Source organism: Brachyistius frenatus, unplaced genomic scaffold (genome assembly GCF_029030835.1).
Source record: "Brachyistius frenatus isolate BFR_SWC_R1_liver_20210118 unplaced genomic scaffold, ASM2903083v1 Contig_34, whole genome shotgun sequence".
NCBI lineage: Eukaryota > Metazoa > Chordata > Actinopteri > Embiotocidae > Brachyistius > Brachyistius frenatus.
Genome location: NW_027210633.1, coordinates 1,280,380 through 1,294,595, shown reverse-complemented (window position 1 = coordinate 1,294,595; position 14,216 = coordinate 1,280,380). Strand labels below are relative to the sequence as shown.

Here is a 14,216-nt window from a genome sequence, read left to right as displayed (position 1 = left end):
TCCTCCCTCCCCCTCTCTCACTCAATCTCCAGATGAAGCTTTCTTACACACACACACACACACACACACACACACACACACACACACACACACACACACACACACACACACACACACACACACACACACACACACACACACACACACACGTAGGTTTGCACAACTATCCTTGTTCGGACACTGCATTGACTTCCATTAATTGTGGACAAAATCCTAACCATAACCAATTCAAGCTTAACCCTATCCTTCACCTAACCTTAGCCAGGACCTCAGAAAGGATGTTCTGCCTCATTACTGCCAGGCTTTGGTCCCCATGAGAACCGCTGGTCCCGACAAGGTGGGTGTTTGTAATGGTAAAGGTCCCGCTCAAGAAAAAAAGACCTGCACTTCGCACACACACACACACACACACACTCTCTCTCTCTCACACTCTCTCTCTCTCACACACACACACACACACACACACACACACTCTCTCTCACACACACACACACACACACACACACACACACACACACACACACACACACACACACACACACACACACACACACACACACACACACACACACACGAGAGCAATGTAAAGATTTTCCCTCAAAGAAGAGGAGAAATCCAGCAGGAAAGCTCTCGGGTGCAGAAAGGAGAGCATATACTGGAGGTTTTAGGATTTTGTTTAATGGCAATGAGAAATGTTTGAATACAAGAATGGTTCTTACTTGTTTAACATCAATTATCTCTCAGTGGTGGTCAGCACAAACCAAACAAAAGACTTGAAAATGTATGTGAACCTCCACAAAGACAAGTGTTTGAATTTAATGGAATACAAACAGCAATGTTTCAGTGCAATCACAACAACCACATCTCCCCAATTACTGCAAACAACCTATATAATAGATAGGGTTACCATGTTAAGTCATGTATCAGTGCATGTGGAATGTGTGTGATAATGAAAATGAAAGCAGTTTCTATACAAAAACCTTATATCACACTTATGAAATTCTTACTGGTGTCTCATATAACATCCCTGTAAATATTTTCGTTTGATGAAATAATAGAATAAATGTGTGATTGCGTCACGTCAAGTGTGGAAATTCCTATTTTAAACAATATACGTGTTGAATTTCTGTACAGAATGAATTTGGTGGGGGGGGTCGAGTTTAAGAATAAAGTTTACTGAACTGGATTAATGCTGCCTCCACCTGGCACTATTGTAGCACTACTTGATAAAGCACTTGTGAAGCAACTGTGCAGTAATGAAACACAAAACTTTGGACACTATTTCTTTTGGTGTGTTTTCATGAAATCGGATTATTTGCTTTTACAACATGATTCAGCTCCATTTTCATGAAATGACTGTTATTAAATGACAAAATTTACATTATAACATCAAAACTAAATGTAATTAAAGCAAAATGGGCTTTTTTTGGGGGGGGGGGGTTGTTACAATTGTGTTTATTGGGGATAACTGCAATGGAAGTTATTGCACAATTACCAGAGCATACATACACTAACATCTGACCAAGTTGCAGATGAATGCTGGTCTATAAACTGTAAAAAAAAAAAAAAAAAAAAAAAAAAGTTATTGACAGTGGATTGTAAAGTATATATTCCATGATACAAGCACATTTAAACAAGTCTGATCACAAGCCAAATTTTATAAATAATATTTAGTTAAAGCACAACCAACGAAACTTAACAGATGGGGTGTGGTGGAAATTGCTGTCTTGCAGTTTTTGCCTCAGGCTTTCCCTCATTCAAAGCTGAATTTTTGACAAAAGCATTACAGTGTGATACGGAGTCAGAATACACACTAACAGGCCCCTGAAACAAAGCAGCTAAATATAATCCAGCCATGAGTTATTTAATTACTTACACCTGTGCTTTCCTTACTATATCATGTCCAAATTATTTCCCTTGAAAATGGCCTATAGCCTCACCTTTTCCAAAACATTCAGTAGTTTTAGGTGTTAAGATGAAACAAACACTTTTCTGTGGGCAGGTTTCAAGTATGAGATCAAGTGTGTTGATCAAGTTCTTTGGTAAAGTTAAAGTCAAGTCTTCACACAAATTGGGGAAAAAAAAAAAAAAAAAGTCTGGCGGACACTCGTGGAAGATTTCCCGCGCACCAGAGTTGACTAATGACTCACCTGTGTCAGAGGGTGCGCGGCGTCACGCGGGAATATAAGTGGGCTTGTGAGTGGCTGGAGGGTGCTACTGACGACTTTTGGTGTTGCAGGCAGTGAAAGCAGCAAACCAGGAGAGGATGGTTACCTCCTTTAGGTAGAAAGGGACGGGGGATAAGTCATTGTGCTTTACTGGCTGTTGTCATCGTCATGCCATCTCGACCAGCAGTTTATAAGACGCCACTGTTCGTGGCACCGCGGCTGTATTTCTGTGGGCTCTTCCCAGGTCCTCCGGGAGATTCCATTTTCGTGCTCCATAGAGGGGAGGTGGGGTCTTGTTGTCAGACCGGGGCGAGATCATTTTAGCACACATTTAATGTTTAATGTGCATATATTGTTCCAAGAGTTTTTCTGTTTGGTTTATAGGATTGTTTTAAGAAATACATTTTAGTAATTTGAAAACCTGCTGACAGTCCATTAATAGGGAACGCTGGGGGTCGTCTGCTTCCCCCTATTGGTTAAAATGAGTTTTACTTGCCTACAGTTTGGAGTGGTCCGTATTGATTAATATACACTAGTTAATGTGTTTCATAAGTGTGCAGTTTGCCAATTGCTGTGCCCCTAGTACTCAGTGCAGTGTTTCTCCCAGAGTGTGGGAAACATTTCATTTAACTTGCTTGCAGGGCCGTTTTATGCCTGCGGCGTCCCCACCTGTACCTTTACCTGTGGGGACTTGTTATTTGGAGTGTCATGTGGTTTCAATGAAATTGCTGTTTTGTAATAAAGCCTTTTTTGTAAACATATTGCTTAACAAAAGTAGTGGTAGCCTTACACTACTTTAAAATCACATCACATAATAATGATTATCACATCACAAAACCGAGACTTACCTTGCAATAAAACAAATGGGTTGTGCTAAAGAAAGCGATGTGTTTACATGATATAATTCTCTGTCAAGTATTTGTTTATCATTACAGTGGGTGTGAGTAGATAGGTTTAGCTCGGTTTGAGTTATCTTAATACATCAGACCGGCAATGCTTCATCCAAAGTAGGCCCCTGGCTCTCATCACCAAGCCTTTTTCTGAAAGAAAACCATCTCACATACTGCATTGACGACAACGGCATAAACACTGGAAGCTGAGACGTGTCTCCATACTTCTACTTTAAACTTACCTGTTTAAATCAATAAAGCTGTGCTGAAGAGATGCTGTTTTAATTGGTTGCACCAACAATAAAATAATTGGTGGTAATTTGCTTATCTGGAAACTCAATAAGGTAAAACTGTCTGGGTAGAACAACTCTTGCTGCAGGGTGGAGGTATTTCACCAGCTGGGTACCTGCCAAGAGACTGAAGGGACATCACTGTATTGTATTTTGCATGTTCTATGGCTCGCAGAGTATATATACATATACATATATACTTGACATGGTGACTTTGGGTCATTTAAAATGAGCTTCAGTGGTTATCTAATGGTTTAGTTTTGTACTGTTATTTCCCATTAAAGTCTATGACATGTGTCATTTGTTTTCCCCAAGGGGCAAGCCGCCCAAAAAGGGGCGAGGCGTGTTGAAAACAAACCAAAAGTCCCAGATGTGTCAGTCTGATGTATTTACAAGTATGTTTAATGGAAACTTCCTAATAGGTAAAAGCTTAAACGAAAGCTGCAGTATTGACATTTCACCATAAGGATAAATGAATGAATGACAGACTCGGTCACAACCATTGACTGTAGCCTACATAAAAAGTTACAACCTGACAGCGTCTATGGTCACAATAGAAAAATATTGAATAACTATGCGTGCTTTGGCAATTCTTTTGAGGTACTACAACATATGAGCAGCTGAGATTTGTTTATGGCAAACTGAGGATGATACCGAGTCCTGAAACGGACAATATTTCAAGAATATTCGCCGTTTATTAGGTCTGCAGTGCCATCGCCACATGGAGATCCAAGTTTTCCAGACAACAGTAAAGGTAACATGACTTGGGGCGAACTTGCTGAGGTGATAGGTCGAAAAACACTGACGTCATTACGTACAGCGGGACGTCTCGGAGAAGATAAACAAAAAGGAAGGAAGCCTTCGGCCACACAATCGCGGCAAAATCGGTTCAAAATTTAGCTTGCAAGCCACAGTTCGTGACTACATGCACCCTTTTGCTGCTTAGATAGCAAGCATCCGGCGTTCACAATCATGGACGACGCAATAATATTTCGTATGAGTGCATTTTCTGAGCAAGGAGGGAGAAAATACATGGAGGATGTTGTCGAGATAAGAATCGAGTACGAGCCGACGCCAGTCGAAGATTATCCAAAGTCGCAGAGACATGATGGAGGACAGGAAAAAGCGGCGAGTGAACCGAGCAGACAGACCGAAAAGGAGACGTACGGTCGCGCCGTCGCTGCCGAATCGGGTCCCGCTTCTGCCGTGTGGGTAGAGAGTTTATCAAACGAGGACCGCGGCAACAGCGGTGCGCCAGTGTCGGAGGGGAAGGACGCGGAGCGGGCAGTCGACACTCGGAGCTCCGTGGCGTTTTTCGCTGTTTTCGACGGTCACGGTGGACGAGAAGCGGCACATTTCGCGAGAGAGAATCTGTGGGATTTGTTGAAAAGGCAGCGGGGCTTCTGGTCGAAGGATCACGGTGAAGTGTGTGCTGCTCTTCGGAAAGGCTTCATCGCTTGTCACCACGCGATGTGGAAAGAGCTACGTAAGTCATCAAAGTTTTTGCTTAAATGCAGTTTTTTTGTTGTTGTTGTTGTTGTTGTTTTTTTACCCTTCATATTCATCGCTGTCAATAATCATCGCTGCGTATTGCTCATGATTGGTGCCATCACAAGTCTAGATGGCAAACTGTGTCACATGAGGCAGCATCCTCCTCCTCAGCTGGTATGATGATGCCCAATCCCAGTGCAACCGAGCTGTCATCCGACTCGGGGAAGCAACATTCACCTCACAGCTGCAAGATTAGTTCGACTAACCTATTCGTTGATTGACTGAAAATTAGTCGCCAAATATAGTGATTAGATCCTTTGTTTGAAATAAATAAAAAAATTTAAAAAAATGCGACAATTCTCGGTTTTGGACTGTTAGTTTGAGGCAAAACAAGATTTTCGGCTGCACCTCGGGCTTTGGCAAACACTGGATTGAATTTGTGCACCGTTATCTGATATTTAAAAGACTGAAATAGCTGATTGATCGATGGAGAACACGATCAACAGGTCAGGTCATAATTCAAATAATCTTTATTAAGAGCCTGAGGTCCTCTAATGTTAATCATTACCCTAAACATAAGAATATTAAAGGTTTCAAATGCAGAAAAACATTTAGCAAAACTGAACCCTGGTCAGAAAACCCCAATAACTGAATTTGTAACCTGAGTCAGCGTAGTATTATAAAATCATAGTTCTTTTGTAGATCACTTCTGACAGATATGGAAGATCTGTTTGAAGCGTTGAGGGATTGTTTGGGTCAGTGTGGTGGAGAATGTAATGCTGGTTAACCCTGAGGAGAAGGTAAAATACGTAAAATAACTCGCCTAAATAGCACGAGGCTGCTCCGCAGGGGTACGTTGCTGTGGTAGTGTGGGACATGACTCTAAATCCTGCTTTACGGATCCAAATTATTTCAAATGAGCCCAAGTTTGTTGCAACTGTCAAATAAAATCCATTTTAGTTTGGCTTCAGCGTTTTGGTATGAGCCTCTATGTTGTGGTTTTACTTTAATCAACCCATTTCTATTGACGCTGTACAACGCCTCATTACATGCAGTACAGCTCATATGCAGTAACTGAATGGAGCGTGAGTTACTGATGAATAAGATAAAAACTAACTATTTCTACGGCTGCTTTAAAGGCCACAGGCTGTACGGCTGCAGCTGAAATGAAGTTAAGCCGGTTCAAAGGTGCACATTTGCCTCGCTACATGTTTGTGTGTGTGTGTGTGTGTGTGTGTGTGTGTGTGTGTGTGTGTGTGTGTGTGTGTGTGTGTGTGTGTGTGTGAGAGCACGCTCGCATGTCTTGTGATAGGAAATGCTGTTTAGCTGTGTTAACAAAACCAACCATTTATGACTGACTGACAGGCTTTTGAATGGTGTCATTCCTTACATTCGTAATCCCCTTATGCCGTCATCGGTGTTCCCAGACTTGTCAGACCGTGGAGCACTAAGTACCACACTCTCCATCTAACCACCTACCACTGCAGGTAACAAACATTTCTGACCGCATCAAGTGAACGTGAGCGCCATGCTACGTCAGATGTAGCGTGACATCACTCTGTGGCCAAGCACGGGCACATTTCATTTCTGAAACATCTAAATGTTGAATAACTACATTTACATGATGTGGTGTTTAATATGCAATAACTGTTGGCTGTAATAAAATGGAAATAAAATCACAATTTTATTGGGCCAGCTTGAGTACAATTGTTTGACCTTTCAGCAAGGCTCTTGCGTGCTACCACTGGTACACGCACCATAGTTTGGGAATCACTTGGTGTAGCGTCAATGTGCCGTCTTCACTCGTCCCACTTTGCTTTTGTTTCAGTGTTACTTCTAATAAGAAAAATTAAAAACACCCTTCTTGAAAACTGTGACTATATTTAATGTACAAGTAGCACTAATCTTCCTTTTATTTACCCGTTTGTCTCACAGCGGAGTGGCCAAAGACCATCACCGGCCTGCCGAGTACATCCGGCACCACAGCCAGCGTTATTGTGATCCGTGGAGTACACATGTACGTCGCCCACGTAGGCGATTCAGCAGTCGTGGTCGGAGTGAAGGAAAACGACTCGGACATCAGGCTGCAGGCGCTTGAAGTAACACAAGACCACAAACCTGAACTTCCCAAAGAAAAAGAGAGGATCGAACGGCTGGGCGGCAGGTGAGTCGTCAACAGAACTTCACGGACGACTTGTTCGAGAAGGGCTCTGTCAGTTCGGCAAATCCTTGTCCTGGTTTCCTGCATCATTTCTATATGCTGTGTCATGCTGTAAAGCTTTGTGTTGATGTTTGTTGTTGTGCGTTTCGTCTCTGGAATGTAGTGTAATGAAGAAATCTGGGGTGAACCGTGTCGTGTGGAAGAGGCCCAGGCTGACCCATAATGGCCCAGTGAGGCGGAGCACGGTCATCGACCAGATCCCGTTTCTGGCTGTAGCCCGATCCCTCGGTAAACGATGCACCTTTATTCTCCACATTAGCATCCGTACGATTACACTGGATATCGTTACTGGATATTTTCTGTTAAACTAATCCTCCAAATTAATGATAACTTCTCATCTGTTGACAGGCGACCTCTGGAGCTATGATTTCTACAGCGGGGAGTTTGTGGTTTCTCCGGAGCCTGACACCACTGTGATGACCCTTGACCCCAAACGGCATCGCTACATCATTCTGGGAAGTGATGGACTGTGGAATATGATGCCCCCAAAGAATGCTGTTAATATGTGTTATAGTCATGACAAAATGGTGGTATGTAGTGGAACAACTAATACACAATACAGCTTTTAACGTATATAGATACAGTGTGGAGTGTGCTTTTAGATTTAAACTGTTGTCAGATGATATCATTTCCCTAATATTTGTCAGAACACCGTTGTTTTGCCTGAATTTTCGTTGCCGTTCTCCATTTTTTTGCTCTTGATTTCTTAAGGGACCGAAGGGAATGTCCTGCGCCCGCCGGCTGGGATGCACAGCACTACTGTTTTGGAAGGAACGCATGCTCCGTGCAGACAACACAACAGTCATCGTCCTGGCCCTGCAGGAGCACGGGGGCCCGCCTATCCCAATGCACCGAGATGAGATTGTTGTGGACATGGCGACAGGAATCGACCATGTTCCATTCCCAGGCACTACTTATAACACGTGTGAGGTCCCGAAGGTCAGTGCCGTCCGTAGCTTTGCTGCATTCTCCCTGTTTTAAATGTGTCACTAAGACGTACCATTCAAACCATAAGAAAAAAAAAAAACTATGGTTATTTTCCAAATGCAGAGTGTTACCTCAGGATCACTCTGAACATGGGAAAAAAAAAAAAATCAACTTTGTGTGTGTTTGTTTGTTGTTTGATATTCACTGTCTTGTCCTTTTTCTATATATTTCAGCCCATTTTTTCCATCTTAATACTTTCACCAGTTAAAATATGATGGTTAATATACACCAGTAGCGGTGGATCTAAGGTCACACCAGCCGTGTCCATCAGGGGGACCATCGGTTCACCATATCACTCTTTGTTTTCGGGGCCAACAGGCGGAGCATGAGGATGGCATGTTTTATGAAGAAGATGAGATATATGGAGAAGAACATGAGGGATGGACATGCCTGGAGTGGTAGTGACTGAGGTGACTGCTCAGTAATGAAAATGTATCCAATTGTCAGCAAAACATCAGTCAATAATGTTTCTCCAAGCTTTAGATCCAGGCTAGTCTTGCTGAATCTGGTTTCCATGCAGTTGGTTGGTAATCTGCTTGGGAATATTGGTATTATCAGCTACAGTATAGTCATGGTTTAATCTTATAATACTGTAAAACAGTGAATGTCTGTCAGTTAAAGATGGTTATGATCACTGTTGCCACCCTGAACTTCCTCCTCACGTTGTTTTAAATGCAAAGATAATTTTATGGCTGCCAGTAGAGGGAGACGGTGCTTATTTAAAAACAGATCCCAGATGACATTCGGTGTAATTCTGTTACAGGTCTCTAACAAAGTTTACAGAGCAGAGTCTGTTTGTTTTCAGCCTTTTTCATACTGCTGAAAAACATACTTTTAAGAATATTAAAAAAGGTATTGCAATGTTAATTCACAGTGCCAACAAGAAAATGCCCACTAAATAAAGCATATATCATACCCTTTATTTTACTGTATTCAGTGGTGATGGGTGATAAGGCTCTAAAATAATATCATAATATTTTATTGTATTTCTGCATTAACAATATTCTTAACTTTATGACAAAATACTGAAAATATGTCATTAATTTCAAGACAATACAATTGCAACAAAATAAATGTTATAATATAATCACTCAACATAAACATAACAATTTGCTTTTACATATTCAGTAAAAAACGAAATTATTTATGTGGTTGGTTCATTGTACATATTTTTTTGTTACCACGTCCAATTGACTGAAGGCGCAACTGCTGAAGTAACTCGTCCACAGTGGATCCGCTTTCAGCCATGTTTGTTACGCCAAAGAACAATATGACATCAAAGCAACACGTCTGAATACTGCCATGATCGACTTATAAATTTTTTTTTTTTAACATATTACAAATTATAATGATATTATCGTGAATTATAGGATATGGGACACCCCTCGTACTAAGTAAGAAGATAGTACTGCTGTTGATGAGCGGTTTTCATTACATTTCACTGGCTCATCTAATATTGCAAAACAATGTCAAAAGACTACACTTTCTGAGGAGAAGACGACCGTTAGTACGGACCACTTCATTTGTTTATTAAAGTGAACAGAGCTTTAAAACGGCGTCTACCTTACCATCTTTATCATTGCTTCAATTGTAAGTCATGTATCTATATTTACTGTCTACATTGTCTACAGTCCACATTATCACTTGTGCATGCAGTACACCTAAAACACGGCACAGATCCATTTGAACATATCTGAATCCAGTATTGTTTTGAACTGTCGTTTATGTCCATGATTTTAGTCCTCGTCCATTTGTAACAGTTTTCATTGGTGTGCCTCATTTTTAATGTTAGTTTGATGAATGGCTCGTTGTGTTTCAAAGCTATTTCTTTATTTCCTGACAGGAAAATCTGAATTTATTACAATTCATTTGCATATATATAAAATTTTATTTGCATTTAAATAAAATTGTATTGTTTTGGTTTGCTTCATTTCAGCAGAGCGATACAGTGAACGCTCCCTTCCCTTTCAAACACAGTTCCCTGGAGCAGGCATTTGGGCTCTACGAGGCTGCTTTCTGCGCCACAACGCAGCTCTTACCTGACGTCGACTCTGTGAGGGCAACGCTGCCCCCTTCAGACGGCCCGGTGAATTTTTTCGAAAAGCAAGACCCGTCAACCCAAATGGACTGCGCTGCTTCTGTCCCTCCGCTGAAGAGGTCTCGCCGCTGTCTCGGACGGCCTCCCAACAAACGTTGGGACAAGAAGAAGACACAAAACAGCAAAACGCAAAGTGAACAATCCCGTCAAACTCGTGCTCAAAGCAAAGAAAGGAGCTCGTCCGAGGAGCGCGGCATCCTACCACAGCAACACAACGCTGCCTTGTGTGTGTGCTGAATCTCCCTAGACATGGTTTTATGCCCTGACACTAAAGTAATAATAATCTGCATCGTGTCGACTGTGTTCATGTACCAGGTGTGCCACAGGCCTGTTCTTAGATGTATACTTTTTATACAGAGTCTTTTGTAAATATCTGAGAAGCGGAGATTGTAAATGTGTTGCTGTTTTGGCTTTTTCTTCTTGCTCTTCTTCCTGCCCCCTCTTTAAATTTTAGTGTTCGCAAAAATGAAAAGTCCAATCTACACTATCTATTTTCATACTTTTAAGTATGTACAGTATATCCAAAAGATGTATTTTTAAAAAGGTGGATCACTACAATCTGACCTAATATCAGTTCACCAGAATTGTGACCTATGCGATCTTCCACTTTAGATTTTTATCAATGAAATTAACTATGCTGTTGTCTTGGATTGGTTGATGTTTTTATCACGTTTTGGAGTGTCAAGTTGTGAGGGTATCCTCTTCAGTTGATTAGATGCTCCTAGAAGTGGTAATGTGAGTGCAAGCAATGGCCAGAGGTGATTATGCACTTATTGTTTTGTTTTGTTTTTAAATCTGTTCTGTTTGTTTTATGCCTTTGGCTCATTATGTTCCAGTATGATCACAATAGCTAATTGATGAATCTAATTTGTGAGGGAAACTGGGATTACGCCCAATTGTGTAATACACCTGTCAGGGTGCCGTGTCAGTGTTGCATTTTGACTCGCCTGGGGATGAAAAGTAAATTGGTTTAGGCACCAAACGCCACGTAATGAGGTTTAAGAAAAGTTCATGGGATTAAATAAGTAACTTTATGTAAGTAATATTACGTATGTTATACAAGTTAAATACGTGACGTTACCCAAGCAATCCACGTCGCTTTCTCGCAGACTCAAACCCTGGTGTCCTGGGTGGAAGTTGTGGGTTTGACTCCTCAAACCCTGGACCACCCTTCCCTCTTGGACTTGTCAATCATTCACATGACCTCCTTCTTTGACTCTGGTCCAACATGCATTTGCATTTCACATCGAGGCAAGGCAAAACGTGACACCAACACGGTGTCCTCTAGTGGACTGACTGATGTATTGCACGCTTCGGCGGGACACCTGGCTGAATGAAGAGGTGCTAAAGGGTCACTTCATCCAGATCAGGAGAAAAGCATGTAATAAATGCATGCTCTTTGTTGTATACATCTATAGGGTTAGATGTATGTGATTTGTGTGAACTTACCCTTTAATGTTTTTTGTTTTTTTTTCTTTCTGTTGTGGACTTTCTCATTGTTCTATTTTAAGCACAGTCATTTAATTTGTCATCCGACTAATTAAATTACAGTTTTATGTTATTTTAAAACCTCAGATCTCTCTACAAGTACATGTGTTACAATGATGGAAGCAGGAAGAGAGGTTGTTGACTTCATCGGGAGACTAAGAACTGCAACAGCTTCCATCAGTATCTGTCCACGTGGCACTAACAGAACTCCAGCACGTCTTCCTCTTTGGTCTTCTATACTGCATCCTTTTGTGTGTGGTTCGCATCCATAACTTGTGTTTTAACCCGCACAGACAACACTTTTTGGTACGTATGCTGAATAGAGTAAGTGCCAGATTCATGGTGAAGTGATCAAAGTTCTAACTTAACTTAATATGGCAGCTCAGCTACTGTCCTAGCTGATGTGTTGCCTTCCTTTATACATAAAAAAAAAATGTCATGGTTGCCTTAACACAATTGAGTCAGAGGTGCTTTTCAAATGTTTTCGTATTTGGGACCCAAACAGATAAAGAATCTCGAGGATATGTTGCCAGAAGTGTGGCTGTGGCCCGGCCTCAACCATTTATCATGCATCTTCAGTTCTGCCATGTTTACCATTTGCACTGCAGCACACTAAACCTGCTCCATGAGATTAATCAAATTCCAAGTATTCTGAGCAGTTTTGTTCATTTTTGTACAGTACGTCAATATGCAATAGAAGTTTGTACAGTACATTATTATGCAAAGTAATTGGGTGTTTAAGAAGTCTGGCATGCTCAGATCTACTCTGTATGTTGTGAAGTACCCAGAGGTGAATGGGCATGTGATGTGTTTTTGACCATTACAATACTTTGGTCTGACTTTGTATCCAATGCAGCCGGTTTCCAGGACTAACTGTATGAGTTACATACTTTGAAAGTGACTGAATATACAGTGTCTGTGTGTTGTAATAAAGTTCTCATTTTTCAAATGGTGCCATCCTGTCCATTGCGGCGTCATTGTCATTACAACAAAAGCAATATCTGGCCCTGAGTGTGGATTCAATTTTGATCAAGTTTGTTATTAAAACTTCAGTTTGATTTATTGCCTTCAGGTACTTTGTATCTGGGATATAGAGATAGGCTAATAAATTTGAACAGGGTGCACTGGCAATTATAATACATTCCAGTAGATGGCAGCAATATGAAGGGATTAATCAGATGCAGTTACCGGCCTTCAATATTGTGTGACCAGAAAATCTTGACATAAAGTACATTCTTATTGTTGTGGACAAATTGCATGAAATAAATCTCCGTTTTAGTCACATCTTATTCTCCCCCCTAAAACCCAAGTAAATGCACTTTGAGAATAATCAATCAAGCTCAACGCAGAGGAGAGTTTAAAAAAATTGCTCAGAAAAAAGGCAAATAAAATCTACAGTTCCATGACAAGGGAGCAAACTCCATCGGCTGATGTGATAAGTTGAGCAAGTAGAGTTGACTTTGGCAAAGGTTTTGCAGTTCCTGTATTTCCATTACCAGTATCAAGGAAGAAATACAGCCAACGATTCTGAAGTTGCTGGCAGAAAAAAAAGCAAAAAATACTTTAAAATGTAGGCTGCTCATTCAAATTACTCGTATGGGTCACAATTATACTGTTTTAATTTAGCTACTTGAGTAGATAAAACAATTACTTTTGAAAAGAAATGAGGCCAACGCTAGTGTGATACAGTCATGAAAACGGCACTTACATACACATTTTTCTCGTGATCTCCCCGTGACATGTTCTGTAGTTTGCATTTCTTGTCCTTTCCAATAGTCTGTTTCCGAGACATTACAGACATCAGATCCATGATAGCAGTGTCTTGACTTGAATATTTCATTGACTGTCAGCCCAGCATCTGCTGACCTGCCTAACACGCAACATTCCCCTCTTACTGCAGACAGTCTGTCACTATACATCAACCAGTGGAGCGTCACAGTGTCCACTACCTCGCCCTCTCCTCCCCCTCCCTGAATTTCTTACAAATAAGCATCATCACAGCCAACTAGGTTTGGAAAGCAAACCGAATATGACAAATACATGTACTTGTGTGATACAATCATGTGAAATCGTCGGTACATCCTGCGGAAGTTGACATATTTAGGCAAGCAAAAATTGGCTTTGATACACTGCCTACAGATGAAGTTGATTGAACAGCACCACTCTAAAATGCAAAATTCCTTCAGTTGCAAGACGTTTAAGAGTTTTCTTGCATGAACTGCCAGTTTCAAATTCCTGCCCAACATTCAGGTCTGGGTTTTGGACAGTGCCATTCCGTAACCCTCTGTGTCTTATTTTTTTTTTAACCATTACTTGTTGCAATTTATGTGCTTAAAATCGTTATCCTGTCAAAAAAAAAAAAAAAAAAAAAATCCTCTTTTGGTTCAGCTTCAACTTTTGGACAGATTGACTCACATTATCTTCAAACCATCTGATGCAGGATTTACAGTTGAATCAATGACCGCAAGCTGCCCAGTCACTGAGGTGCCAAAGCAACCCCAAACCATAACATTTCCACCCCCATGTAAACTCTGGTCAGTGAGCTGGATGTGTCTGGATGTTTTAAAAGTTGAATTAATGGTA

General features: G+C 41.1%; 1 protein-coding gene across 4 annotated transcripts; it reads left to right on the top strand.

Moving 5' to 3' along the window:
* Positions 1-4,175: 4,175 nt before the first annotated feature.
* On the top strand, positions 4,176-12,587 carry LOC138622073 (protein phosphatase 1D-like). 4 transcript variants are annotated; one of them, XM_069700547.1, is made up of 7 exons: positions 4,176-4,834; positions 6,775-7,003; positions 7,164-7,288; positions 7,409-7,590; positions 7,772-7,999; positions 8,366-8,457; positions 9,984-10,073. In XM_069700547.1, exons 1-6 carry the CDS (start codon positions 4,321-4,323, stop codon positions 8,447-8,449), a joined length of 1,362 nt encoding a protein of 453 aa, XP_069556648.1. In that variant the 5' UTR covers positions 4,176-4,320; the 3' UTR covers positions 8,450-8,457; positions 9,984-10,073. The 4 variants fall into 4 exon arrangements, with proteins under 4 accessions (XP_069556648.1, XP_069556649.1, XP_069556647.1 ...); XM_069700548.1 differs by having other exon boundaries at positions 9,987-10,069; XM_069700546.1 differs by lacking the exon at positions 8,366-8,457 and having other exon boundaries at positions 9,987-12,587.
* Positions 12,588-14,216: the final 1,629 nt, after the last annotated feature.

Coding starts and splice junctions, on each gene's coding strand:
- LOC138622073 (XM_069700545.1), top strand. CDS start 4,321: ATGGACGACGCAATAATATTTCGTATGAGTGCATTTTCTGAGCAAGGA. Junction 7,004..7,163: donor ATCGAACGGCTGGGCGGCAG/GTGAGTCGTCAA, acceptor TCTGGAATGTAG/TGTAATGAAGAAATCTGGGG. Junction 8,000..9,983: donor ACACGTGTGAGGTCCCGAAG/GTCAGTGCCGTC, acceptor GCTTCATTTCAG/CAGAGCGATACAGTGAACGC.